The sequence below is a fragment of the Barbatula barbatula genome (genome assembly GCF_947034865.1).
Source record: "Barbatula barbatula genome assembly, chromosome: 24".
Lineage (NCBI taxonomy): Eukaryota > Metazoa > Chordata > Actinopteri > Cypriniformes > Nemacheilidae > Barbatula > Barbatula barbatula.
In genome coordinates this window covers 1,296,413-1,320,723 of record NC_136787.1, presented here as the reverse complement: position 1 = coordinate 1,320,723, position 24,311 = coordinate 1,296,413, and the positions used below count along the sequence as shown (strand labels likewise).

The following is a 24,311-nucleotide window of genomic DNA, read 5'->3' as shown; positions in this document are numbered from 1 at the left end:
TCAGGGGAAATAGCCCATAAAAGGAATAAGGACCTCTGTTTTGTCACACTGCACATTTTTGTATATATTATGCAGAGTAAACAGCCGACAAATGAATCTCTAGAGATCAGATTATATATGTGACAGGTGTTATGAGGTGACGGTCATGGAGTTAGTTTAAGTCGAGTTATACGCGAGAATGCGATTTCATATTGTACTCGAGAGCGTGGCCGCGCTAAAACTCTTTTACTCGATGATGAGTAAACATTTATTCCACAGGTTACATTAGGGCTGCATGATAAATCGTGATTGAATTGATGTGGCGATTTGTGAAATCGTAAAGCCTGGGATTGTTTTATGCGCAGCTAGAACTTAAAGTATGTCTCAGTGAAAGTGGGAAATATTGCTACATCTGAATGATCAGAGCAACATTTCAGTTGCTTAAAACATGCATTAAAAAAAGCAACACCCGTCAAACATCATCATTATAAATCAACTTTATTATCATAAAAATACCCGAGGAGGCTTGAAAAACATGCCAAATGCAGATATGAAGACTGAATTTCCTGTTTATATGTGTGGTGGTACTTCTATGGAGCATTGTAGTTTCTGTGTGAGAGCGCCCTCTGGCTTTCAGGTGCACATGCATTTCACTGTATTTCACTGTGAATAAAACATCGCAGCCAACCGCCAAATTGCGTGCGATTTATTTTCGAGAAATCGTGCAGCCCTAAGTCACATGCATTCTGAACCATAGAGCACAATCCATACGGCAGTGGTTATCAAACTGGGGCCCTCAAGATTGATTCAAGGGGCCACAGATTTTTTGGTCATATTTGGTAAAAAATAAGACCACCAAACAAATGAATTGATGTTCCGGCATTGTATAACTCGTATAATGTTTTTGGTTAACTTAAAACTCCAAGTTTCAGATTATACATTTTTATTTGGGGCCCCGTAAAGCGCTAAACTCTACACAAATGGGGCCTTACAGCGAAAAAGTTTAAGAACAACTACCATACGGGTCACAGATTATCCGCGATCTGTTTCACCACTACTGGAAATGCATTGTGCTGTGTGTGAGTGTGTGTCAACATGATTGCAAAAATGATTTACTGCATTCTCATTTGCTATGAGAAATACCAATCATATGTAGCGTCACATTTAGACTGATGCACATGAAACACTATATACACGCATTCTATTAAAAGAGATGATTTTATGGCTTTAGCTTTACACTGCCTTCAGATCAGCTGTAATTTATGCAAAGTTTGGATAATGAAAATACGTTTTGTTCCACATGCCACATGCCTTGTCCTTTTGCTTGCTATTGCACTGCATTTCAGCGCAATATTTATGTGTGTGTTCCTCTAACAGTGTTTTGCGCTGTTCCACACATCTCGTGCAACAAACTTGCATATTGACACACTGGTGAAACATCATTATAAAGTCTCATAAAGAGGGTGCAGTTCTCAGTTTATTACACTGTTTTCTCGTGGGTGTTGCGAGTGTGGGACAGTAGCGTTCTTGATGCCGGATCAAGGTCACTGACCTGGGATCAGGAATCTTTTCTGGCCCACATAAAACTATAAAAAGAGACTATTTATACCACAGCTGTACACCACTCAGTCTTGCAACTCTTTTCAGCTTTTTACGGGCAGGGTTTGGTTGCAGGATGCAGTCAGAAGTGCAGTGACTTGTGTTTTTACACCTTGTTTTGGTTTGCGAGCTGATGCAAAAAGTTAACCTTGTCTTTTTTTGGTACTGTAGAAACATGTAAGCAGAGCAGTAAATGTGTTGTTCAGAAGTTTGTGTCCCTCGGTTAATAATGTGTTGTGACATAGATGATGTAGTTATACTGTCTGCCTTTGTTCTGAACACACAGTTCAACACTCCATTAATCTCAATTGCTGCGGTCGAACAATACACACACACACACAGTTCACAAAGACTCTGTTCATTTATAGATCTGCACTTCTTTCATTTCCTTTAGTCCAGACACAGACATTGTTCCTGTAATTTATCTGGTTGGTTGTTTTTCACACAGCACGTCTTTAATTGCAGTAATGCCATGAATTATTAATGTAAACGCTTGAGATGTAAGTAGCCCTCATCATAAAACTTGTTAACTTGTATTTTATCAAAGTGTAACAGATGGTCTGTTTTTGTCTTCAATACTTCTGAAGTCCTACAGACTTTTTACATTTGCATCTGTCTATTAAGCAGATGGTTCTATCCAAATCGACTTACGAATGAGAAAGCATTTACACTTAGTCCTTTAGACAGTTAGTGTTAGTATACAAAACTAGATTTACATGTAGGATTAAATAGCTGTGCTCGCTGAATGCATTAGATGTCCCTGTGGACACAAGCATCTACATTCATGAGAGTAAATGTAATAACTGTGATGAAGAGTCAGATCACATGACAGATCACACACAGGACATGTTTCCCATTAGTGTCGTGGAAAGAGTTTACTTTTAGAAACACCTGAACTATTTTCACCCAAATGATCGAATTCCTTAAAGGGACACAATCACACTTCACACATCATCACATGCTTGTTGCTTAACTGGATTGTGCTATGAAGTGTTTTTGGTTAAAAGAGTTTTGCCAACCTATATCTATTTGAAACCCTCGGATCAGAGATCTCGATCTGTATAGTCCGTATTCTCTTTTTCCCAGCATTCTCTGCTCCTGTGTTTCCTATAGCTGAGAGGTTTTTCTTAGGAATGTGTTTTTGTCAGTGGGACAATGTTTTTTATGTTTTTTGTGCTTGAAAGTGATTTCTAGCTCTTGCAGTGCTTGGCTGTTACTTCAGCGATCTTAAGTAACAGCGGAGAAAAAAAGGAACTTCTTCTGTACTGGTTCCTTGTTTCCCAAGAAAGCTCAGACTGAAACCTCGATTCAGCCCGTATGAAGACACGCAGAATCACCACTTATTCAGGCCCACAATGGCACAGCACTTTTTATAAAGAACATGTACGAGGAAATAGAAAAATAACAGTCATTATACTGTCTATACACACTTTTAAGGTCTGGTTTCACAGACCACGGGTAAATTAAGCCACAAGTAGGCATTGGGTAAATGAGATTTTAGTAGCTTTTATAAACACACCCTATCTCAGCATTACTGGTGTGCATGTGAATGTGCTCGTGTACGACTCATGGAAACATTGACCATTTCTGTCTTTGTGTCATATTGTGTTGCAGGTGTAGCAGCGGCACGGTCGCATAGTGTCAGTCATGGTGGCGCTGTCGCTGAAGATCGGGGTGGGGAATGTGGTGAAGACGATGCAGTTCGAGCCCTCCACGATGGTGTACGACGCCTGCCGCATCATTAGGGAGAGGGTACCAGAGGCCCAGCTCGGCCAGCGTGAGTCACTCTTTGGATTTGTTTTTATGGCTCGTTTAAATGATGTAAAACTGAAATCCTAGAGTGTGATGTCATATCCTGTTCTTTACCACATCTACTGTAACCGAGCTGCAACCTTCCGGTCTCTCTCGTGAACCCAACACGGAAGTGACTAAAACTGCAATTCAGCTAGAGACTGGCTCCAAAACAGAGCAGAATCTCACTGAGCCCCATGTTAAAATGCCCAACTTTATAGCAGGAAAAACATGTTTACAGTATTTGAACAGGTTTTATTGGCATTTGTGAAAGCTTAGATTGCATACAGTCTCAGATATAGCAGTTTTCTGATTTATGATTCAAAGTTTAAATAGAAAAGCATATGATGTCATATTCCCTCACTGTGTCACGGTAGTATGCCTCGTCTGTTATGAAATGCTATTTGTAGTATTTAAAACACATTTTGATGTCACCGGCAGCGACTTCATCTCAGTTTTTGGCTTCTCATTGTACCATTTGTTGCTCTCACATTGCGTTCCCTCCAAAGAGTGAAGAAAAATAAATACCTGACAAGCCAAAATACTCCAGCAGTACGATGTAAGTTTAGTTTGCACTGCTGCACTATAATGGGAGTGTATGAGGGTGCGGCTGAGACCCAGATGTTATGTAATGACGGCGCTGCTGGACGGACTCCTCGGCATGCTTGTCCTAACCTGTGAGTCATTCGTCTCATTGACGGACGCTTTCGTCCAAACCCAACAGCTCATGGGGAATGTGCAGCAGTCTTTAACAGCTTGCCTGTCAGCGCTGGCATGTTTCCATTAACCCCTGAGAGAAGAAGCCAGGAATGAAAATCATAGTGCAGTGGATTGTTGTGAAATGAGGTGGATGTTAGCGGAGTCGGGATTTGGGTCAAGTTTGAGTCAATGATTCTCAATATAATGATTAACTTCTGTCAACCAAAGCATTGTTTTCAAAGCACCTTATGTATTGACAGACATTAGGGTTTGATAAGAATAGTCTTCCTGTAGAGCGTGGGTGAGCACAAAGGCCGTGTGTTTGATTCCCAGGGAACACGCATACAAAACAAATACTTTAAACACATTTTTTGCTCAATGATAATCTTTCTCTTTATGATAATCTCATTTGCAACGTACATCAAGCAGCGCATTAGCACTTTGTTTCCTAAGAAAAGCCAAATTATAATTTGATGCCTTGGGGGAAAAGTGAAAATGTTGTCATTTCAAACCTTTATGCCTTTCTTTCTTTAGTTTGAAGAATGTTGGTTACCAAAACCGTCTATTGCATGGACACAAAAGCAATGCAAGTGAATGGGGTCCAGTTAACAACATTCTTCATAATATCTTCATTTGTTTCGTGCAAAAGAAAGAAAGTCATACAGGTTTGAAATGACAAGAGGGAGAGTAAATGAAAAAAAGTTTTGGGTGAACCATCCCTTTAAAGTTCAAGGAAAACTGAGAATAGTTCTTCTGACAGAAATCACAAATAGCCTGACTGGCTCTTCCTCAGATATGCGTGTTGTTCTTGGTAACATTTAAACTAGACGCTGCTCGTCTTCTGAATCCAACTCCTGTGCAGCCTGTAATTAAAGCTCAGTCGTGTGATGTGTATGAGATTCCAGCATTCTATGAAATGGCTTAGTAATACATTTGAATTCTTGTATATATTCTTGTATGTCATTTCCGGCATGTTTAACCGTCCGCAGTTATCATTGTGTCATGTACTGTATCTTTTCATGCATTCAATTCTGTTTTGAAGCTACACGGCGTTAAATAGGCAAGTAATGCACGAAAGTTTGAACTGTTGTCTATACGTCTCTCATTTAATGTAATTTAATTTGTGTTCTATAAGCCTCATATTGACCAATCGACACCCTGCCTTCCCAATATTACCAATGGCCTTTATAAAACCCACTACTTTTTTCATGCATGTTATAATCATAACTTGATTTGAATGATGTGGTTTTTTTATGGCAAAGTAATGGAAGGTGTTTCAAATGATTGTTGAGTGTTTGTTCTGGTAAGAGCATTTCAGTTAAAGCGATCTATGGATCAGATGCCTTTACTGATTTGCTGGTCTAACTCATCTTTCCTTCTTCAGCCAATGACTACGGTCTGTTCCTGTCAGATGAGGACCCGAAGAAAGGCATTTGGCTGGAGGCTGGCAAAGCCCTGGATTACTACATGCTTAGAAATGGGGTCAGTTTATTAACATTTTTACTCAACCAAATGTATTATATTTTTAATTGCGAGAGGCTTGTTAGAAAGTAAATAAAAACATCTGTTCATGTTTATTAGGATACTCTGGAGTATAAGAAGAAACAGAGACCGCTGAAGATCCGGATGTTGGACGGCACTGTTAAAACCGTTATGGTGGATGACTCCAAAATCGTCAGTGATATGCTAATGACCATCTGCGCCAGGATAGGTGAGTGACATCTCAAAGACTGTGAAGACATCAGATCATAATCAGAGGTTTTCGAAAAACTATCCAGAGCATGTGAAAATGATTCATATCTGGCAATCTTCAGATGTTTCATTGAAGCAACAAGAAAGAAGCAGTCGCGGAAGATCTTTAAACATTGTGCTTCTCAGGCATCACAAATTATGACGAGTACTCGCTGGTGCGTGACGTGGGTGAGGAGAAGAAGGAAGAGACCACAGGAACCCTGAAGAGAGACAAGACGCTCATGAGGGACGACAAAAAAATGGAGAAACTCAAACAGAAGCTTCATACAGATGATGAGCGTATGCTACATTTTCTTTAGGAACATTTGTGCTGAAACACCATACAGTCAGCCATAGATTAAAGTGACTTGTTGGAATCTAGTATAGTCGACTTACAGTAAAGTATGTGTGCATTTGTAGTGAATTGGTTGGATCACGGGCGGACGCTGCGAGAGCAGGGCGTGGAGGAGTCTGAGATGCTTCTTCTCAGGAGAAAGTTCTTCTACTCCGACCAGAACGTGGATTCTAGAGATCCTGTGCAGCTCAATCTGCTTTATGTGCAGGTAAAGATTATTACGGCATCGTCAAGGCTCATAATGAACATTAATGTGTTATTGGATATGATTTTGTGATGCCCCACGGGCATTTGAAGTGTGGCTTTAACCATCAGGCCTAGCTTGGGTACTTGGACAGATTGGTTGAATTCACATTGGGTTGTATCGTTGCATGGTACTGATATTATTGTTCTTGCAGGCCCGTGATGACATTCTGAACGGCTCTCACCCCGTTTCCTTTGATAAAGCCTGCGAGTTTGCTGGATACCAGTGTCAGATCCAGTTTGGAGACCACAACGAGTCCAAACACAAACCAGGATTCTTAGAGTGAGCTCTCGACATCATTAAATCTCACACAAAACGTCTTTATTCATCACTTACCAGCATGAATAAATAAATGAGTTCAAATAGCTTGAAACGTTCATTCCTGCTTGCTTTGTCTCATGCAGTTTAAAAGAGTTTCTGCCTAAAGAGTACATCAAGAACAAGGGCGAGAGGAAAATCTTCCAGGTGAGATGTTCAAGCGTGTTGACAAGATGCATCCAGGAGGAAGAGCCATTTATAAAAACACTTGCAGCTTTTTGACCATTTATAGTTTTTTCCTCCTAGTGTTCTTTTCTTTTATCATTAACTCCCCTTAGAGTGTTTAAAAATCTGTATAATTAAATGTCTTTGTTCTGTTATATTTCAGTAAGTGTGTATATAAAAGGAGGCTGTGAAAATATACTGGGGCTGCGCAATAAAAAAAATACAGAGATGTGTTTAGCTCCTGTTGAGAAAAAAGCTGCAGAAAGCAGAATGTTTGAGAAAGACGAGTACAGCCTTGCCCTCACAAACATTGCATTAAACCAGTTTTTTTTTGTCCCTTTAAGGCACATAAAAACTGCCAGAACATGACTGAGATCGAGGCTAAAGTCAGCTACGTCAAACTCGCCAGATCTTTAAAGACTTACGGAGTGTCCTTCTTCTTAGTCAAGGTAAATGTCAACATGTCACAAATGAACTCTGTTCTCAGTAAACAGCTCTGTGCAATAGACCATTTCATCAGACGCGTGCGTGAGCCTGACCCCCAGTTAACTTCCGATTTAAGTTTGGCTAGTGTCTTATATAGCCATTTATAATTATGTTCATATTCATTGTATTATAATTTTAAACTAATTATAGAATTTTGTTGTTTGTTCGTTTGATTAAATAAACAATTTGTTGAATATGTCCTGTAGTTTGCTCGCATTAAAGAAACCATAGAAATAATCTACAGGAACTTTAATGTTTGTGAATGTGTACCAGAAGTTAACTGCAGCCCCTGAACACACGGGCGTATCCGCTGTAACTTGGTTTATGTTGTCACTTTGAAACCATCTATAACAGTAATGTTAATATCTCTTTCAGGAAAAAATGAAGGGCAAAAACAAGCTTGTGCCGCGTTTGTTGGGCATCACTAAAGAGTGCACGATGAGAGTGGATGAGAAAACCAAAGAGGTGATTCAGGAATGGAGTCTGACCAACATCAAGCGCTGGGCGGCCTCCCCTAAGAGCTTCACCCTGGTACTAATGGAAACTTACTCATTATTGTTACGTATGCTGTTTTGTTTCACATTTAAATTAAGAAAATAAAGTCAGTTTATTGAAATGACCGCTGCGGATATTGTGTGTTAAAGTTTGGTTAGTATTATGGTTAAGTTGTCATGAGTTTCAGTTTTTCCTTGTGTATATGCGGTAAGCCAACTAGAATGCCTGTTACTGTTACGTTTGAACTCTGGCAGTAAATACTAAAGGTAGACAATATATCAGACAGAATAAGCAATAAATCTGCATTTGGCCGCTGTATAGCACATTTGCAATGTTCCTTAATGAAAAAAAACACCCAGATGTCTTAGGTCTCGGTTTTCTTGTGTGAAATGAGACAATTACCAACAGCATTTTTACACTTATATAATTATATAAGAAACACGTTTGTTTGCACATTACAAATATTCAATTCTGATGTTTCAGGACTTTGGCGACTATCAGGATGGTTATTATTCAGTTCAGACTACTGAAGGAGAACAGATCGCACAACTTATTGCCGGCTACATTGACATTATTCTCAAAAAGGTAAAGTGCCGTACACAATATAAATCACTACATTGAGTCATGCGCCATTGCCACACCAATCTAAACAATCGATCTCTTGGATAATGTGGATAACTCCACTCTGATTGGCTGGCTTTGTCACTTTCTATATTTGCAAGACGGTCAGGAATCTGGATATGACTAGACAAGCCTTGATCTTTTGCTGCGGGGATTCTTTTTGTGTGTCTTGTAATGAGGCTTGTTTGGCAAAGCGCTGGGACTAGTTTTATGTTTAATGTAACAAGTCCATGCGAACTCGTTGGATGTGAACTAGAAGAAGATGCAATCTGCTTTTCAGTAAAGTCCAGATCCTTGTCTGGAGAATCTCACTGATCTCACTTTTTTCTGCAGAAAAAAAGCAAAGATCACTTCGGCCTGGAGGGGGATGAGGAATCCACCATGTTGGAAGACTCTGTTTCTCCCAAAAAGTGAGCCTCATTTGAACCGTTTGTCATGAATTGATATGATGAAGTCTAGTGTGAAGTCTCAGCTGTGTATTTCATGAGTGATGGTGAGCTGTAACGTTTGTGATTCAGATCAACCGTACTCCAGCAGCAGTTTAATAAAGTTGGGAAGGTGGAAACGGGCTCCGTGGCTCTGCCAGCCATCATCCGCTCGGGTGCAGGGGGTCCAGAGAGCTTCCATATGGGCTCTATGCCCCAGGCCAAACAACATGTCACCAGCGGGCAGATGCACAGAGGACACATGCCCCCTCTGGTCAGATACAAGTTTACAGCCATATACCAAACACTTCCCTTATACCTGAAACCTGTAAGTACACAACAAAACAATCACTTTGTCTGTCCTGTGATGTATGTGTTTCAGACGTCAGCTCAGCAGGCTTTAACTGGCACCATTAACTCCAGTATGCAGGCGGTACGGGCGGTCCAGGCTTCCCTCGATGAGTTCGACACGCTTCCTCCTCTGGGCACTGATGCCGTAAGATACATTATTATTTCATATCTCTTCAGATTGGATTTGTGGAATGTAGAATGTTGAAATATGCGATATGCCTCTCGCTTTTGGCTTGTGTTCAAATGCAGACAAAACACAATTGAGATTATCAATTAGTAAAGGAAAAATGGTTTATATTTTGCGATGGCATGCCACATCACTCATCAGCTCTCTGTCATCTAGGCATCTCAAGCTTGGAGGAAGAACAAAATGGACGAGTCTAAACATGAAATCCACTCTCAGGTGGACGCCATCACCGCAGGAACGGCCTCTATGGTCAATCTGACTGCAGGTGATGCCTCACAAACATTTACATTGAGTCATTTAGCAGACGCTTTTATCCAAAGTGACTTACAAAGAGTTCAGGCAGCAATAAGCGATAGGTCACACAGGAACAATAATACAAAGATACTAGTTTCAACAAAACCCAGACCACCACCTGTTGAGAGAAGAGAAGAGGGTTAGTGTTCATCATTTATTTTTCAATTGTCTGTCAAGTATTCGCAGATGAGATGGGTTTAAAGTCGGTTTTTGAAGGTTGTGAGAGATGTGGTTGACCGGACCGAGTTAGGAAGAATGTTCCACCAGGAAGGAGTTGTGAAGGAGAATGAGCAGGAAAGAGATTTAGTGCCCTTATGAGAAGACATTACAAGACACCGCTGGTTTGCTGGACGCAGGGTTCTTGTGAAAGGATGCCGGTGCAGATCCAGTGATAGTACTAAAAAAGACAGCAGCTGTTTGTCCTCAATTCGCGCTCACACACGTTTCTTCCTCAGGTGACCCAGCGGAGACGGATTACACGGCTGTGGGCTGTGCCGTCACCACCATCTCCTCCAACCTGACGGAGATGTCTAAGGGGGTCAAACTTCTGGCAGCGCTGATGGAGGACGAGGGAGGAAACGGACAACAGCTGCTGGGAGCTGCTAAGAACCTGGCGTGTGCTGTGTCCGAGATGCTCAAGACCGCTCAGCCCACAAATACTGAGGTATCACCGTAGTATGCAATATTTCCTCATATTATTTTTGTAGCGAAGAAGGCAAATTCTTTGGTCACACCCATGAATCATGATTTTAGTCTGTGGCAGGGGACTCCTTCTAGAGAGCATTTTTGGAGTGTCAGATGTGTTCTTTAATTTAAAGCCCCTTTGAACAAAGACCGACTGTACATTTTTCTAGGGGTGCTATTCATTTCTGTTCCTTCCGGGAGGATTCTGCAGTCGCATATTTAAACAAACTCCGCAAAATCTTGTAGGCTTTCCATCTAGTGGCTTTGAGTCAAGTCAGCCTCACCGACGTGTTTGTCACGTTCTTAAATGATACACCCGGAAACAACACAAAGCCGAATGATGTACGAAGAAAGCCATCATGTTTATATTGTGACAATGAACATTCATCACGGTTAACTACTAAACACGGATGTCTTAAAGGTTGATGGCATTAACTCATAAACATTGTTGTAAACTTTTCCACAACTATAAACATGAAGCGGCATTAAACGAAACGTGATTGGTTGCTTGACCTGTCAGTCAGAAGGGCCTGTTGGGTCAGTGTTCATTTGCTGCATGCCTTTTAATCATAGGAAATGAATAAGTCATGTTTTTACAGGTGGTAGTCTTCAACATAGATGATGAATAGATGAACTCTGGTTCATATGAGTTACAGTGCCATAGGTGGCCGCTAGGTGTCAGCACAGTGTTTTTATTTAACGATGATATATTAAATATTCCAGTAGTAATACTTCCTGTCATATCCGTGTGTTGATACGAGCGTGTGTGTGTTTTCAGCCGCGTCAGATCCTCCTGCAGGCGGCAGGTAATGTGGGTCAGGCCAGCGGTGAACTCCTGCAGCATATCGGAGAGTCCGATGCCGATCAGCACTTCCAGGTCTCACACACACACACACACACACACACTGATACTTTGAGTGTAATACATTAACCTGTGTGTTCTCATCAGTCTGTAGGTACAGCAGCATTCATACTATCCAGACGGACACTCTCTTATAGTCAAATACTGGTAACAAAACGTAGAACAAGACATTGATATTCACCAGCCAATCAAGCGAATGAGTCTTGAATCAAGCATAGTCAATTTTATGAAATTCATTATTTTATAATTACTGTTAAAGGAGATCATGATTGATATCTGCATGACACACAAGAAATAACAGGGTGATGGGTCACCAGACTCTTATTGTGGAGTGTTGTGTACTCGCATCCCATTATTACACTGAAAATCTATAATTTTATTCGATTTATCCTCTGCACGAGAGTCCTGCCTTAGAGATGTTTCACAATCTGATCCTTATTTGCTCTCATAATGATGAAGTAACCGTGTGGATTGACTCCAGACACTGGATTCAGAAACTCATATGAGTGTGTAGAAAAGCATTTGTGCTAAACCCTCAGTTGCTCCATCGACTTCCAGAATACTGTGCATGACGGGATTATTTGTTTTTACAAACTCGGGGAGGAATTTCAATTTTTCTCAAATTGATAATGAAAGAAGGATCATAATTGATAGTGAGAATTATTCTGAATTCACATTCACCACAACAATCATTCACTTTAAATGCAGATTTGTAATATTGTTTGTCAGCTCAGTAATAATAACAAGTAATGTGATTCTGAAAGTTTATCCCAAGAATTTCACCAGTCATATTGTTCTTGAACAGAACCACTAGTTTTATCTCTTATCACTCGTAACACAGCCTATGCGGGGAAGGGTTGTGATACGCTCATGTGCGCATTCAATGGCCTTATTTGGACCAGACACTTATCAAAAAAAGCACATCTGTGACCACAGTTGAAGTTTTATGGAAACATGTGTAACCGCCCTGTGTTTATACACGCACTTGTGATCTCACATAACTGGACCGTTTACTCAAGCTGTCATATATGTCTGTACAAAAGCAGTACAAGCATTACTTCCTATAGAAACTAAAATACAATACTGGTGGACAGACGCAACAATCATTCTTCTAATTCAAAATACAAGATGACACAACAATTTTAATAATGTCAATTTAATTTCATGTTTTTATTTTAAAATATACACAGTAATTTGATGTTTAATCAGATGTTGAATTGCTCTTATAGTGATGTTTATTTTTGATATAGATTGTGTTGAGTAGGTCTGAAGGTTGATGTCATGCGTTTGCAGGATATGTTGATGCAGTTGGCGAAGGCCGTGGCGAATGCGGCCGCCGCTCTGGTGTTAAAGGCTAAGAATGTTGCTCAGAAAACTGAAGACTCAACCCAACAGAACAGAGTGATCGCTGCTGCCACCCAGTGTGCCCTCTCCACATCACAGCTAGTGGCCTGCACACGGGTAAGACCCCACACTCATGTCTCACGGCCTTTAGAACTAGATTGAAAGTTTAGATTTGATGACGGTTATTAAGACTGCATTATGAGTAAGTAAATGAATGCATGTCTTCATATTTCTGCTCTTCTGCACACATTTATGGAGACCTTACAATTCCAGTTTTTGGAAGGGTCAGCGTTTGGCCTTTGACATATCAAACAAAAAATTGCTGTGCATAATTAAAAATGATTTAACGGCACGTAACAAACTTTAGTGTATTTAAGATGACCGGATGCTTGTGTTTGTGTTGTGCAGGTGGTGGCGCCCACCATCAGCTCACCTGTCTGTCAGGAACAGCTCATAGAGGCTGGAAAGCTGGTGGCGAAGTCTGTGGAGGGCTGCGTGGAGGCGTCACAGGGCGCGACCAATGACGAGCAGCTCCTCAGACAGGTGGGTGTGGCCGCCACAGGTGTTACCCAGGCTCTCAATGAGCTCCTGCAGCACATCAGACAGTACGCTAGCGGAGGACAGCCAATTGGACGGCACGGGGAGGCTACCGACCGCATCCTGGACGTGACAGATAACATCTTCAGCTCAATGGGAGACGCAGGTATGACGGGAGGTGGGGCATGAGCTGCTGTAGGGACTGTCAACTTGAAGGTTGCTGGTTTTGAAAGAAAACAGCAGTTGGGGTGGATATCAACATTCACAGTTTTTCTTTAAAGTAACATGCGCAGATAATGTTTACACGTTGACTTTGTAGGTGAGATGGTGCGTCAGGCACGGATACTGGCTCAGGCCACCTCTGATTTGGTTAACGCCATCAAGGCGGATGCGGAGGGCGAGAGCGACCTCGAGAACTCGCGCAAACTCCTCTCTGCAGCCAAACTGCTCGCCGACGCCACCGCCAAAATGGTGGAGGCTGCCAAGGTAAGATGCGAAACCCTCAGTGTGTGTGTTAGCGTGACTGGATCTGAATGCGAAACGTTAACGGTTGCCGCTGTGTGTGTGACGGCAGGGCGCCGCTGCGAACCCAGACAGCGAGGAACAGCAACAGAAACTGCGTGAGGCTGCAGAGGGTCTGCGCATGGCCACCAACGCAGCTGCACAGAACGCCATTAAAAAGAGACTGGTCAACAAACTGGAGGTGAGGAGACATAACACTGAGTCTGTGTTAAAAGATGGACCTTTGATATATTTGTGTTATTTGTTTTTGTTAGAATGCAGCGAGACAGGCCGCCGCGGCTGCCACTCAAACTATAGCCGCCGCCCAGAATGCTGCTTCCTCCAATAAGAACCCTGCAGCCCAGCAACAGCTCGTACAGGGGTGCAAGGTGAGTGACGGCCACTTCCTGTTTCCGTCGGAAGTTCAAATGAGCTCAGTCGTGTCTGATGTGGTTACATTCCAATAACAAAATTGCCACTTCTAAATCCTTTTATTTACAAGGGTTATTTAAATCATTAATACATCATGATTTTAGAATTTAGAAATTATTAGGAATAATGATTTTGCATCAAGTAAATTGAAATGTGTCTTGTTGGTTTGATTGACAGGCGGTTGCGGATCAGATCCCTCAGCTGGTTCAGGGTGTGAGAGGCAGTCAGGCTCAGCCCGAAAGCCCCAGCGCTCAGCTCGCTCTGATTGCAGCCAGTCAGAACTTCCTTCAGGTTCTCTTCACACCTTCACTTCCTGTTATTACGAGCTGAATTCTATGGTTTGTGCTCACGTCTGTTGTGTTCACTGGCAGCCCGGAGCCAAGATGGTGACTGCAGCCAAAGCCACGGTTCCCACCATCAGCGACCAGGCGTCTGCCATGCAGCTCAGTCAGTGTGCCAAAAACCTGGCCAGCGCTCTGGCTGAACTGCGCACCGCTGCCCTGAAGGTACCGGGCACGCCTTTTATAACCATAGATCTTAATGTTGTTTGTGTGTTTCAAAGTCTTCCAGTCACTGTTTTATTGAATGAAAAACGTCTGTGTCAGGCTCAGGACACGTGTGGTCCTCTGGAGATTGATAATGCTCTCACGGCAGTCCGCGCACTGGAGAGAGACATGCAGGAGGCTAAAGCTTCCGCCGCTGGGGGTAAACTCAAACCTCTGCCCGGAGAAACTGTGAGTGTCACGCATACACACGTTTACAGGCCTGCAGATCGATAAAGTCTGTATGTACACACAAACGAGGGCTACGTCATATGAGAGGGTCCTGACGGGTGTTTTCTGTGTTTAGTTGGAGAAGTGCTCGCAGGATTTGGGCTCCAGCACTAAAGCTGTAAGCTCTGCTATCGCTCAGCTGCTCAGTGAAGCTACACAAGGCAATGAGAACTACACAGGTAACTCCATCCATTCAGTGCAACCCACGAACAGACAGGTGGCGGTGAAGATGATCTGCATGTGTCGGGTGTGTTTTGCAGGCATGGCTGCTCGTGACGTGGCTCAGGCTCTGCGTTCGCTGGCGTCTGCTGCCCGCGGAGTCGCTGCCAATACAGAAGACCCTCAAGCTCGTAACGCCATACTGGACTGCGCCGGAGACGTCATGGACAAGTCTGCCAGCCTCATCGAGGAGACCAAGAGAGCCGTCGCCAAGCCGGGAGACCCAGACAGTCAGCAGAGACTGGCCCAGGTTCAGCTCGACTTCAGTACTTCATAATGAAAGCTAAATTCAGTAACAAACTCTCCCTGGTAATTACGGATGGGAGATTTGTTCTCTTGCTGCGTGAAGTGTTCATTATTGTGAGAGGATAATGGCCTGACGTGTATAGGATTAGTATCAATGGACTTTTGCTTGATGATGATGGTGTGTGTGTGTTTTCTCAGGTGGCCAAAGCTGTGTCTCAGGCTCTGAACCGCTCTGTCAACTGTCTGCCCGGTCAGAGAGACGTGGATAACGCCATCAGAACTGTAGGAGAAGCCAGCAAGAAACTCCTGTCTGATAAAGTGAGTCCTGGGATCATTTTAGACATTCAGATTGACGGTGTCTTTGTCTTTTTTTAGGGCGCTGAGAATTGACATACATTATTCAGTGAACATAATGTCGCTGGAAAAATATTCAAATCGATTTTAACAACTGCTTCACTTGATTTTGAATGATATTCACATATCGGATGTGTTTTCAGTTTCCGGCGAGTGGGAAGAGCTTCCAGGAAGCTCAGGCCAATCTGAACGAGGCCGCAGTCGGACTGAACCAGTCAGCCAATGAGCTGGTGCAGGCATCACGCGGCACCACCCAGGACCTGGCCAAAGCCTCCGGAAAGTTCGGCCAGGGCTTCAATCACTTCCTGCAGGCTGGAGTGGACATGGCTGGACAGTCCCAGGTATGGACAGAGAATGTTGTTTGATTGAATAAAAACTGGTGTTGGGAATTTTTAAAAGTTGAAAAAGACATTTGAGTGATTTCTTCTCTTGTTCTTCTGTGTAGTCTAAAGAGGACCAGAGTCAAGTGGTCACCAACCTCAAGACCATCTCCATGTCCTCCAGTAAACTCCTGCTGGCCGCTAAAGCTCTGTCTACCGATCCCAACTCGCCCAACATGAAAAACCAGCTTGCCGCTGCTGCTCGGTTAGGAAATCTGTCTCAATCCTGTTCCAACATGTTGCACATTTACCAAGACCTGTGCACTTCCTTTCAAGTTTCAAAACACATTTATTCTGATCTCAATGATTTACTTACAGAAATGTAACTAGTTCAAATAAATACTCTTACTGTAAGATCAGCAATGACAGTTCTTTAGATATCAGATGTTCCACAGGGCTACCCAGAGTACCATCAGTACCTTGGCTGCGGTGTCTGTTGGTTTAAGAGATTGTCATGGGATGTTGTGTGGGCAGGCAGGTTGTGGGATGGCAGGTTAATGCATCACTACGCTCATATTTGTTACATAAGTACTTTAATACACATCTGTGTTAGAAAGAGCACAATTATGTAATGGGTAACTATAGAAGCACAGCTGTGTGTGCGTGTGTGAGAGAGAGAGAGAGAAATCCCAGCTGTTAATGGCTTTTCACAGCTCGCACTATAAAAACTATCATTCCTTTACAACATCCGAGCGGTGGAGAAAGAGGGAGAGAGAGAACATGTGTGTGTGTTGGTGCGTGGTAACACATGTGGGTGGGATATTACTCACAGCTCTCTCTCTCTTTTACACTGTTCCATATCTCTTGGATTGTGTTTCTCTCTCTGATGTCTCTCTGATGTCTCTTTCTCGGTAGCGCGGTGACAGACAGCATTAATCAGCTGATCAGCATGTGTACCCAGCAGGCACCGGGACAGAAGGAGTGTGACAACGCTCTGCGCGAGCTCGAGGTTCTTCTCTTACTTTCTCATTTCATCTGCATCTCTAATTCTGTTATGATGATGTTTTCGTTCATCTTTGAATATGAATCATTTGGGCTGTATTGTTGTATTTATGTGTTGTTATGAACGTCAGCAGTAGTAGAGAAGCTTCAGTACAAGTGTGTGCAGGACATTATTTTTAGATTTGTTCTGGAGTAGTAAAGTTCTGCAACTCGTTTAACGCCGTCCGTTGTGTGTGTGTGTTCAGACGGTTGGAGGAATGCTGGAGAACCCCACGGAAGCGGTCAATGATCTGGGCTACTTTGACTGTATTGAAAGCGTTATGGAGAACTCAAAGGTGCCACCGGCATGCATTCATTCATTCTTACTGCCAATGAATCAAACTTGACTTGTGTGTTAACGTTTATGTGCGTTTGTGTGAAGATTTTGGGTGAAGCCATGGCCGGGATTTCCCATAATGCCAAGAACAGTAACTTACCAGAGTTTGGAGACTCCGTCAGTTCAGCATCTAAAGCGTTATGTGGCCTCACTGAGGCGGCCGCTCAGGTGAAAACTCTCTAAGGTTTTGTCTATATTTCACCATAGCAACACAAAGACGCGGTTGAAAATTGACCTTAAAAATGTCTAGAGCTCTTTTTTACCTCTGTGCTCTTTCCATATTTGTTTTTTAGCTTTGGTTGCATTAAACAGATACTCGTATTGAGTTTGAAAGTGAATCATATTTATGTGCTTTATTTATCATGTTGACTGACTGATGGATCTGTCACTCATAGGGGGCGTATCTGGTGGCTGTTTCTGACCCGAACAGTCACGCTGGGCAGAAAGGTCTTGTGGACCCCTCTCAGTTTGCTAGAGCCAAACAGTCCATCCAGATGGCCTGTCAGAACCTTGTGGATCCAGCGTGCACTCAGTCCCAGGTAAAAGAGTCTTGCCTTCGAGATCACAATTTCCAGTCTTTTCAAACCTCACAGAAGGCGCCACGTGTTTAGAAATAGGATTAAAAAAGCTCTTGACACAGTTTTTAATCCAAATATCGATGCATTTGTATCATTTGATCCACAAAACAATCACACATGTCATGTAAACTAACTTCACAAACTCTCATGCGTCTTTATTCCCAAGGTCCTCTCTGCCGCCACGATTGTTGCCAAACACACTTCGGCTCTGTGCAACGCCTGCAGACTGGCCTCCTCCAAAACATCCAACCCTGTTGCTAAGAGACAGTTCGTCCAGAGTGCCAAAGAGGTGGCAAACAGCACCGCCAACCTCGTCAAGTCCATCAAAGTGGGTTGAAAAACTGTTTCTGTTTCTGATTTGGAATGTTTGCCAGAATATAGCCGTGCATTTGTGCTGTCGTGTCAGGCGCTCGATGGAGCTTTCAACCCGCAGAACAGACAGAAGTGTAAGGAAGCCACTGGGCCACTGAACGAAGCCGTGGATAACCTAACCGCCTTCGCTTCCAACCCGGAGTTTGCCAGCGTACCTGCCCAAATCAGCTCAGAGGTGCGTCACTCACAGCTCTTCGCAGTGCTAATTTACTTACATTTTATTAACAAAGTTGTGCGATCTGTCAATGTAGGGTCTGGCAGCGATGGAGCCCATCGTAGCAGCTGCTAAGACCATGCTGGAGAGTTCTACAGGTTTGATCCAGACGGCCCGCTCGCTGGCAGTCAACCCCAAAGACCCGCCCAAATGGTCTGTGCTAGCCGGACACTCCAGAACTGTCTCCGATTCCATAAAGAAACTCATCACCAACATGAGGTATCGCAGACCAGTTCCACATGGTTAGAATGCGTAAGTTATCAGAGGTGTGTTACATTTGAATTTGTGATCACGTGTGATTGTTCTCAGGGAAAAGGCTCCAGGTCAGAGGGAGTGCGACGATGCCATCGAGGTTCTTAATAACTGCATCCGTGAGGTGGACAAGGCCTCGCTGGCAGCCATCAGCCAACAGCTCACGCCTAGAGATGACATCTCGCATGAGGTGAGGCTTCACAACGCTCACAAGCTGTGGCTCTGTATGGCAAGCCGAATTAGCTTTTGATCATTCTCAGGCCGTGAATTTTTTATTTTCACGAGTAAAAATGTGAATTCTTGATGATAAAAAAATATTTCAACTAGTAAAAAACGTAATTCTCGATATCTGTAATAGAAGTTTTACTAGTTAAATATTGCAATAGACAGTAGACAATAGATAAATCAATTTCAGATATCAATAAATCATTTCTTACATGTTAGAAATCTTATTTCAGATATCAGAAATGCAATTCTAACTAGTAAAACCATAATTTTTTATATCAACAATTAACTTGTTACTAGTGACAATGTAAATTCCTGATAACAAGAATTCAATTTTCACTAGTTGATCTGTAAATACGTTTTTACATGTTGCATTTGGTAGTTCTGATATCAGGAAATAGATTTCAGATATCAATAAATCTGAGAGTAATTGTAGATATCTAAAATGGCTTTCTTTCACACTTAACAATCACATTATTGATATCAGGAATTAACACTGTCACTAGTAAAAATGTAATTATTGATATAAAAAATTTGCATTTTTACATGTAGTAATTCAATTGTCGATATCAAGAATAGACATTATTATGGCAAGCCGATTTAGCTTTTAATCATTCTCAGGATATACATTTTTTATATCAAGAATATAATTTCTACTAGTAACAATTGATATGTTTGAAATCAGTAATTACATTTTCACTCTTCTTGATATCAAAAATGTAATTTCAAATAGTAAATAACGTAATACTTGATATCTGCAATTGCATTTTTACTATTTAAATATCACAGTAGACTGCCATTCAAATTCAATTTCTTACATGTTAAAAATCTTATTTCAGATATCATAAATGCAATTCTTACTAGAAAAAAACATATTATTGATATCTGAAATTGAATTTGAATGGCAGTCTATTGTCATATTTAACTAGTAAAAATGCAATTACAGATATCAAGAATGCACATTACTGCGAGTGACAACGTCATTGTTGATATCGAGAATTCACATTTTTACTAGTGCAAATGTAATTACTGATATCAAAAATATAAATTGTTTATAGTAGAAATTCCATTCTTGATATCAAGAGTTATAGTTTTTACTAGTAAAAATGAAATTGTTGATATAAAAATTATTATTAAAAGCTAATTTGGCTTCCCATAGCGCTGATGTTCGGCATCATTAGAATACTTCCACCATCTTAAGCTGCCTTCAGACCCCCAGTGACTGTGTCGCTGTGTGTCGCCAATCTCTTGCTATAGGGGTCGTTAGAAGGCATTCCTAACTTTGATTGTCATAGAAAAATTCATAAAAAAACTCTGCAGTAACAGATGAGAGACGACTGACAAGAGCTCCACTGCGGTACTCTAATTGGTAGTCGCTCCTGAAGGTCACATACCTTTAACATAAAGTTGATCAAATCTCAACTTTGTCGAGACGGTAGACACGCCACTTCCTGTTGCCAATGGTCACTGTCGCTAGTCTACCATTGAAATGAATGACATCGGCTCGCTTTGACGCTGGCGGTCTGAACAGAGCTTTACATCTGTCGTTCAGTCGACCCCTTCCCAACTTCATGTCGTAGATTGACCCAATGTTGAAACGTTGATATCATAAAATCTGCAATTTGTAACAAATGACAAAACTTGTAAATGTGAATTGTTGTGTTGTTGTAGGCTCTGCATGAGCAGATGGCAGCATCCGTGCATGAGATCAGTAACCTGATTGAACCGGTAGCCATTGCAGCCCACGCAGACGCCTCTCAGCTGGGTCATAAGGTAACGCCGCTCAGCCCTCACTCTTCAGGGTTTCTCTAGCGGAGACTGAACGTGTGCTGTTCTCTCACAGGTGTCTCAGATGGTCAGCTACTTCGAGCCATTGATCATTGCTGCCATCGGTACAGCGTCTAAGATCTTGAACAGCCAGCAGCAGATGAACGTCCTGGATCAGACGAAGACCCTGGCTGAGTCCGCCCTTCAGATGCTCTATACTGCCAAAGAGGCCGGAGGAAACCCCAAGGTTAGACCACATTAAGATATCCATGAGTTGGATCATGATGTGATGTTTATTACATCCGCCCTCACACATGATGACATCCAAACTCAGAGGACGATGTGCGTGTTGGTTCTGCAGGCGGCTCACACACAGGAGGCTCTGGAGGAGTCTGTTCAGATGATGAAGGAGGCTGTGGATGATCTAGCCGCGACTCTGTCGGAGGAGGCCAGCGCTGCAGGAGCCGTGGGTGGCATGGTCAACTCCATCACTCAAGCCATTAACAAAATGGAAGATGGTCCGGCTTTCGAAACTGAAGGGACATTTGTGGATTATCAGACCACCATGGTGAAGACGGCCAAGGCCATCGCTGTCACTGTTCAGGAAATGGTAAAGATGGCAAAACTAGAGGTTTATTATAGGATGTTAATAGGAAAAGTTGAAGATTTAGGATGATACCGCTGTAGAGCAAAGCCCAGAGGCACAAAATATTTGATGTTTTGTGAATCTGGCTGTCCTGTGTCTTTGAATCAAAACCATAACATCGGGTTATTTCAATATTGAATTTGTAATTATGACAAATCAATGTGTCACTTCTTTTTTTTAAGGAGTGCTTGTGGTCATTTAAACTAGAGATTAAATTGTAGTTGTTGTTTTTTTTAAACTGCTATGTTGATGTCACATTACAATATACATTTGCGTTTACCAGGTGACCAAATCCAACAACAACCCAGATGAGCTGGGCGGTCTGGCCAATCAGCTGACCACAGAGTTTGGTGACCTGGCGTCAGAGGCCAGATGTGCTGCCTTGACTGCAGAGAGTGATGAGGTAACCACCCATACAGATTCCTCTCTTCTGTCAGAAACATGAGTTGATCATGACCCCTGCTAGTATGTCGAACCACTGCTATTGTGTTGTTTATTTGTCCAGATCGGCTCTCACATCAAGAAACAGGTGACAGAGTTGGGCAACAGCTGTACTGGTCTGGTGAGTAAAGCTGGTGCTCTGCAGTGCAGTCCCAACGACTCCTACACCAAGAAAGAGCTCATCGACAGCGCGCGCAAAGTCTCTGAGAAGGTGACATCCTGTTCTGAAATCTCTCCTTCATCAGCAGACGTAGCTGTACTTTAATGTAACGTCTGTGTTCTTGTCTCACAGGTTTCTCACGTGTTGGCAGCTCTTCAGGCGGGTAATCGCGGTACTCAGGCGTGCATTACCGCCGGCAGCGCCGTGTCGGGCATCATCGCCGATCTGGATACCACCATCATGTTCGCCACGGCAGGAACTCTTAACCGAGAGAACGCTGAGACGTTTGCAGACCACAGGTGCTGGACTACACCTGTCCCCAGCTCATTAATTACGTGCAGATTGTCTAGTGAACATTATAATGGCCATAATGAAACTGGTCAAGTTTGAGGCCAAACTGTGTGTTGGCTTGACAAAGTTTTCTGTGTTTTGTGTTCTGTTAGAGAGCACATCTTGAAGACTGCTAAAGTTCTGGTGGAGGACACAAAGCTCTTGGTGTCTGGAGCGGGAGCGAGTCAAGAGAAACTGGCTCAAGCGGCTCAGTCCTCTGTCAACACAATCACTAAACTGGCTGATGTGGTCAAACTGGGAGCCGCAAGTCTGGGTTCTGAAGACCCTGAGACACAGGTACAGCCATCCCTATCATATAAAACACGCTCAGTCCTGCTACAAAGCTTCTACATTCAGCTGTTTCTATGACAACATTTTATAATTCATGTCATATTCCACAGTCTTGTGTGTTAAAGAAGATACGTAATCTTCATACAAAATAAGGGTCTCATTTGCTGTTGCTTTGAGTGAGTTGTGTTACATGTCGTCTCTGTCAGGTGGTTCTGATCAACGCAGTGAAGGATGTGGCGAAGGCTCTGGGTGATCTGATCAGTGCCACTAAAGCAGCCGCTGGTAAACCTCACGATGATCCAGCCATGTTACAACTCAAGAACTCTGCTAAGGTACAGAAACACTTCGCCTCACCGACACACACACACTCTCACTTTAAATGCTGCATCTGTCATCATTACTGAGGATTGTTTCTTCAGGTGATGGTGACAAACGTGACGTCCCTGCTGAAGACGGTGAAGGCCGTGGAGGACGAGGCCACTAAGGGAACGCGAGCTCTGGAGGCCACCATAGAGCACATCAAACAGGAACTGGCTGTAAGAGAACTGAACACAGCGCTGAAGGTTTGAAATGAGCGTTTTTGTGATGCATGAGTTTTGTGTTGTCCGTCAGGTGTTCAGCAGTCCCGTTCCTCCAGCGAAGACAGCCACTCCAGAGGAGTTCATCCGCACGACCAAAGGCATCACGCTGGCAACGGCCAAAGCGGTGGCTGCTGGGAACTCCTGCCGTCAGGAGGACGTGATCGCCACGGCGAACCTGAGCAGACGTGCCGTGGCGGATATGCTTCACTCCTGTAAGGTGAGTTGATTGTGTTGACGCACTCAACGGGAAACTGGACAAATATTTGTATTTCTTATTGGACTGTTTAGCAAAAAGCTAAAAGATGCGTAACATTTTCCTTGTGTGTTATGCAGCAAGCGGCGTTCCACCCTGAGGTGAACCGTGACGTTCAGTTTCGAGCTCTGCGCTTCGGTTCGGAGTGTGCCACGGGTTACCTGGGTTTGCTGGAGCACGTGTTAGTGGTGAGTTTAAACTAGCAAACACACATATACTTATCTGAAGCTCATGTGCCGGTCATCAGATGTGCATCACACACATTAGATCCAAATGCATCATTCCAAAATAAAATGTCTGGCCTTTGTTTTAAAACATCAGGAACGTACGTCTCTGCCGTGTCCTGAAGTCGATCCAAAACGACTTGCATTGCATTATACTAAACATTGTATCTTAGTATGTGCAATCCCCTGGGGTCAAACCCATTACCTCGCGTTGCTAGCGGCTGCTCTAACCACTGATATATCACAGGTGACTTGAACGTCTCATGTGGTTGGACCAGCTGACTGATTAGGGTTGGGCGATATGTGGCGTTATAAAGTGTGTTGCGTCTGTATTCAACACGTGTTTATAACGACACATGTACGCCTTCTTTATACAACGCGGGCTACGCAGACACACGTATTCTTTAACCCTTTAGAACCTGTTTATTGCGGTTTTCACACATTTCGTTTTTTTGACTGTCAAAGGTATAATTTTTTTCAGAAAACAAATGTCTTTATGTAAATAAAGGTTATTGATCATTTCTGTGTATTGTGCATTGATCGTGTACATAGTTTTCATTCATGAGCCTTTCTTACCCCACTTCTCT

General features: G+C 42.8%; 1 protein-coding gene across 2 annotated transcripts in view; it reads left to right on the top strand.

Moving 5' to 3' along the window:
- The window catches only part of tln1 (talin 1), a 51,589-nt gene that overhangs the window by 19,426 nt on the left and 7,852 nt on the right, over nucleotides 1-24,311 (top strand). The window contains exons 2-50 of one of the 2 annotated variants that reach the window (XM_079448490.1): nucleotides 3,193-3,355; nucleotides 5,453-5,550; nucleotides 5,650-5,779; nucleotides 5,947-6,099; nucleotides 6,220-6,362; nucleotides 6,553-6,680; nucleotides 6,803-6,863; nucleotides 7,226-7,330; nucleotides 7,743-7,898; nucleotides 8,346-8,447; nucleotides 8,817-8,893; nucleotides 9,002-9,182; nucleotides 9,291-9,404; nucleotides 9,603-9,711; nucleotides 10,196-10,404; nucleotides 11,203-11,301; nucleotides 11,374-11,433; nucleotides 12,580-12,747; nucleotides 13,039-13,333; nucleotides 13,487-13,653; nucleotides 13,742-13,870; nucleotides 13,944-14,057; nucleotides 14,278-14,391; nucleotides 14,472-14,606; nucleotides 14,706-14,834; nucleotides 14,950-15,052; nucleotides 15,134-15,342; nucleotides 15,537-15,656; nucleotides 15,836-16,033; nucleotides 16,138-16,277; nucleotides 16,928-17,021; nucleotides 17,260-17,349; nucleotides 17,436-17,558; nucleotides 17,786-17,929; nucleotides 18,135-18,296; nucleotides 18,375-18,515; nucleotides 18,592-18,773; nucleotides 18,864-18,996; nucleotides 20,703-20,804; nucleotides 20,875-21,045; nucleotides 21,160-21,408; nucleotides 21,728-21,847; nucleotides 21,950-22,096; nucleotides 22,178-22,344; nucleotides 22,489-22,672; nucleotides 22,873-22,998; nucleotides 23,086-23,202; nucleotides 23,279-23,464; nucleotides 23,581-23,688. In XM_079448490.1, the coding sequence (XP_079304616.1) occupies nucleotides 3,226-3,355; nucleotides 5,453-5,550; nucleotides 5,650-5,779; nucleotides 5,947-6,099; nucleotides 6,220-6,362; nucleotides 6,553-6,680; nucleotides 6,803-6,863; nucleotides 7,226-7,330; nucleotides 7,743-7,898; nucleotides 8,346-8,447; nucleotides 8,817-8,893; nucleotides 9,002-9,182; nucleotides 9,291-9,404; nucleotides 9,603-9,711; nucleotides 10,196-10,404; nucleotides 11,203-11,301; nucleotides 11,374-11,433; nucleotides 12,580-12,747; nucleotides 13,039-13,333; nucleotides 13,487-13,653; nucleotides 13,742-13,870; nucleotides 13,944-14,057; nucleotides 14,278-14,391; nucleotides 14,472-14,606; nucleotides 14,706-14,834; nucleotides 14,950-15,052; nucleotides 15,134-15,342; nucleotides 15,537-15,656; nucleotides 15,836-16,033; nucleotides 16,138-16,277; nucleotides 16,928-17,021; nucleotides 17,260-17,349; nucleotides 17,436-17,558; nucleotides 17,786-17,929; nucleotides 18,135-18,296; nucleotides 18,375-18,515; nucleotides 18,592-18,773; nucleotides 18,864-18,996; nucleotides 20,703-20,804; nucleotides 20,875-21,045; nucleotides 21,160-21,408; nucleotides 21,728-21,847; nucleotides 21,950-22,096; nucleotides 22,178-22,344; nucleotides 22,489-22,672; nucleotides 22,873-22,998; nucleotides 23,086-23,202; nucleotides 23,279-23,464; nucleotides 23,581-23,688 (6,822 nt within the window). In that variant the 5' untranslated portion in view covers nucleotides 3,193-3,225. The remainder of the gene's footprint in view (nucleotides 1-3,192; nucleotides 3,356-5,452; nucleotides 5,551-5,649; nucleotides 5,780-5,946; nucleotides 6,100-6,219; nucleotides 6,363-6,552; nucleotides 6,681-6,802; nucleotides 6,864-7,225; nucleotides 7,331-7,742; nucleotides 7,899-8,345; nucleotides 8,448-8,816; nucleotides 8,894-9,001; nucleotides 9,183-9,290; nucleotides 9,405-9,602; nucleotides 9,712-10,195; nucleotides 10,405-11,202; nucleotides 11,302-11,373; nucleotides 11,434-12,579; nucleotides 12,748-13,038; nucleotides 13,334-13,486; nucleotides 13,654-13,741; nucleotides 13,871-13,943; nucleotides 14,058-14,277; nucleotides 14,392-14,471; nucleotides 14,607-14,705; nucleotides 14,835-14,949; nucleotides 15,053-15,133; nucleotides 15,343-15,536; nucleotides 15,657-15,835; nucleotides 16,034-16,137; nucleotides 16,278-16,927; nucleotides 17,022-17,259; nucleotides 17,350-17,435; nucleotides 17,559-17,785; nucleotides 17,930-18,134; nucleotides 18,297-18,374; nucleotides 18,516-18,591; nucleotides 18,774-18,863; nucleotides 18,997-20,702; nucleotides 20,805-20,874; nucleotides 21,046-21,159; nucleotides 21,409-21,727; nucleotides 21,848-21,949; nucleotides 22,097-22,177; nucleotides 22,345-22,488; nucleotides 22,673-22,872; nucleotides 22,999-23,085; nucleotides 23,203-23,278; nucleotides 23,465-23,580; nucleotides 23,689-24,311) is intronic. The other variant, XM_079448491.1, reaches the window with a different exon arrangement.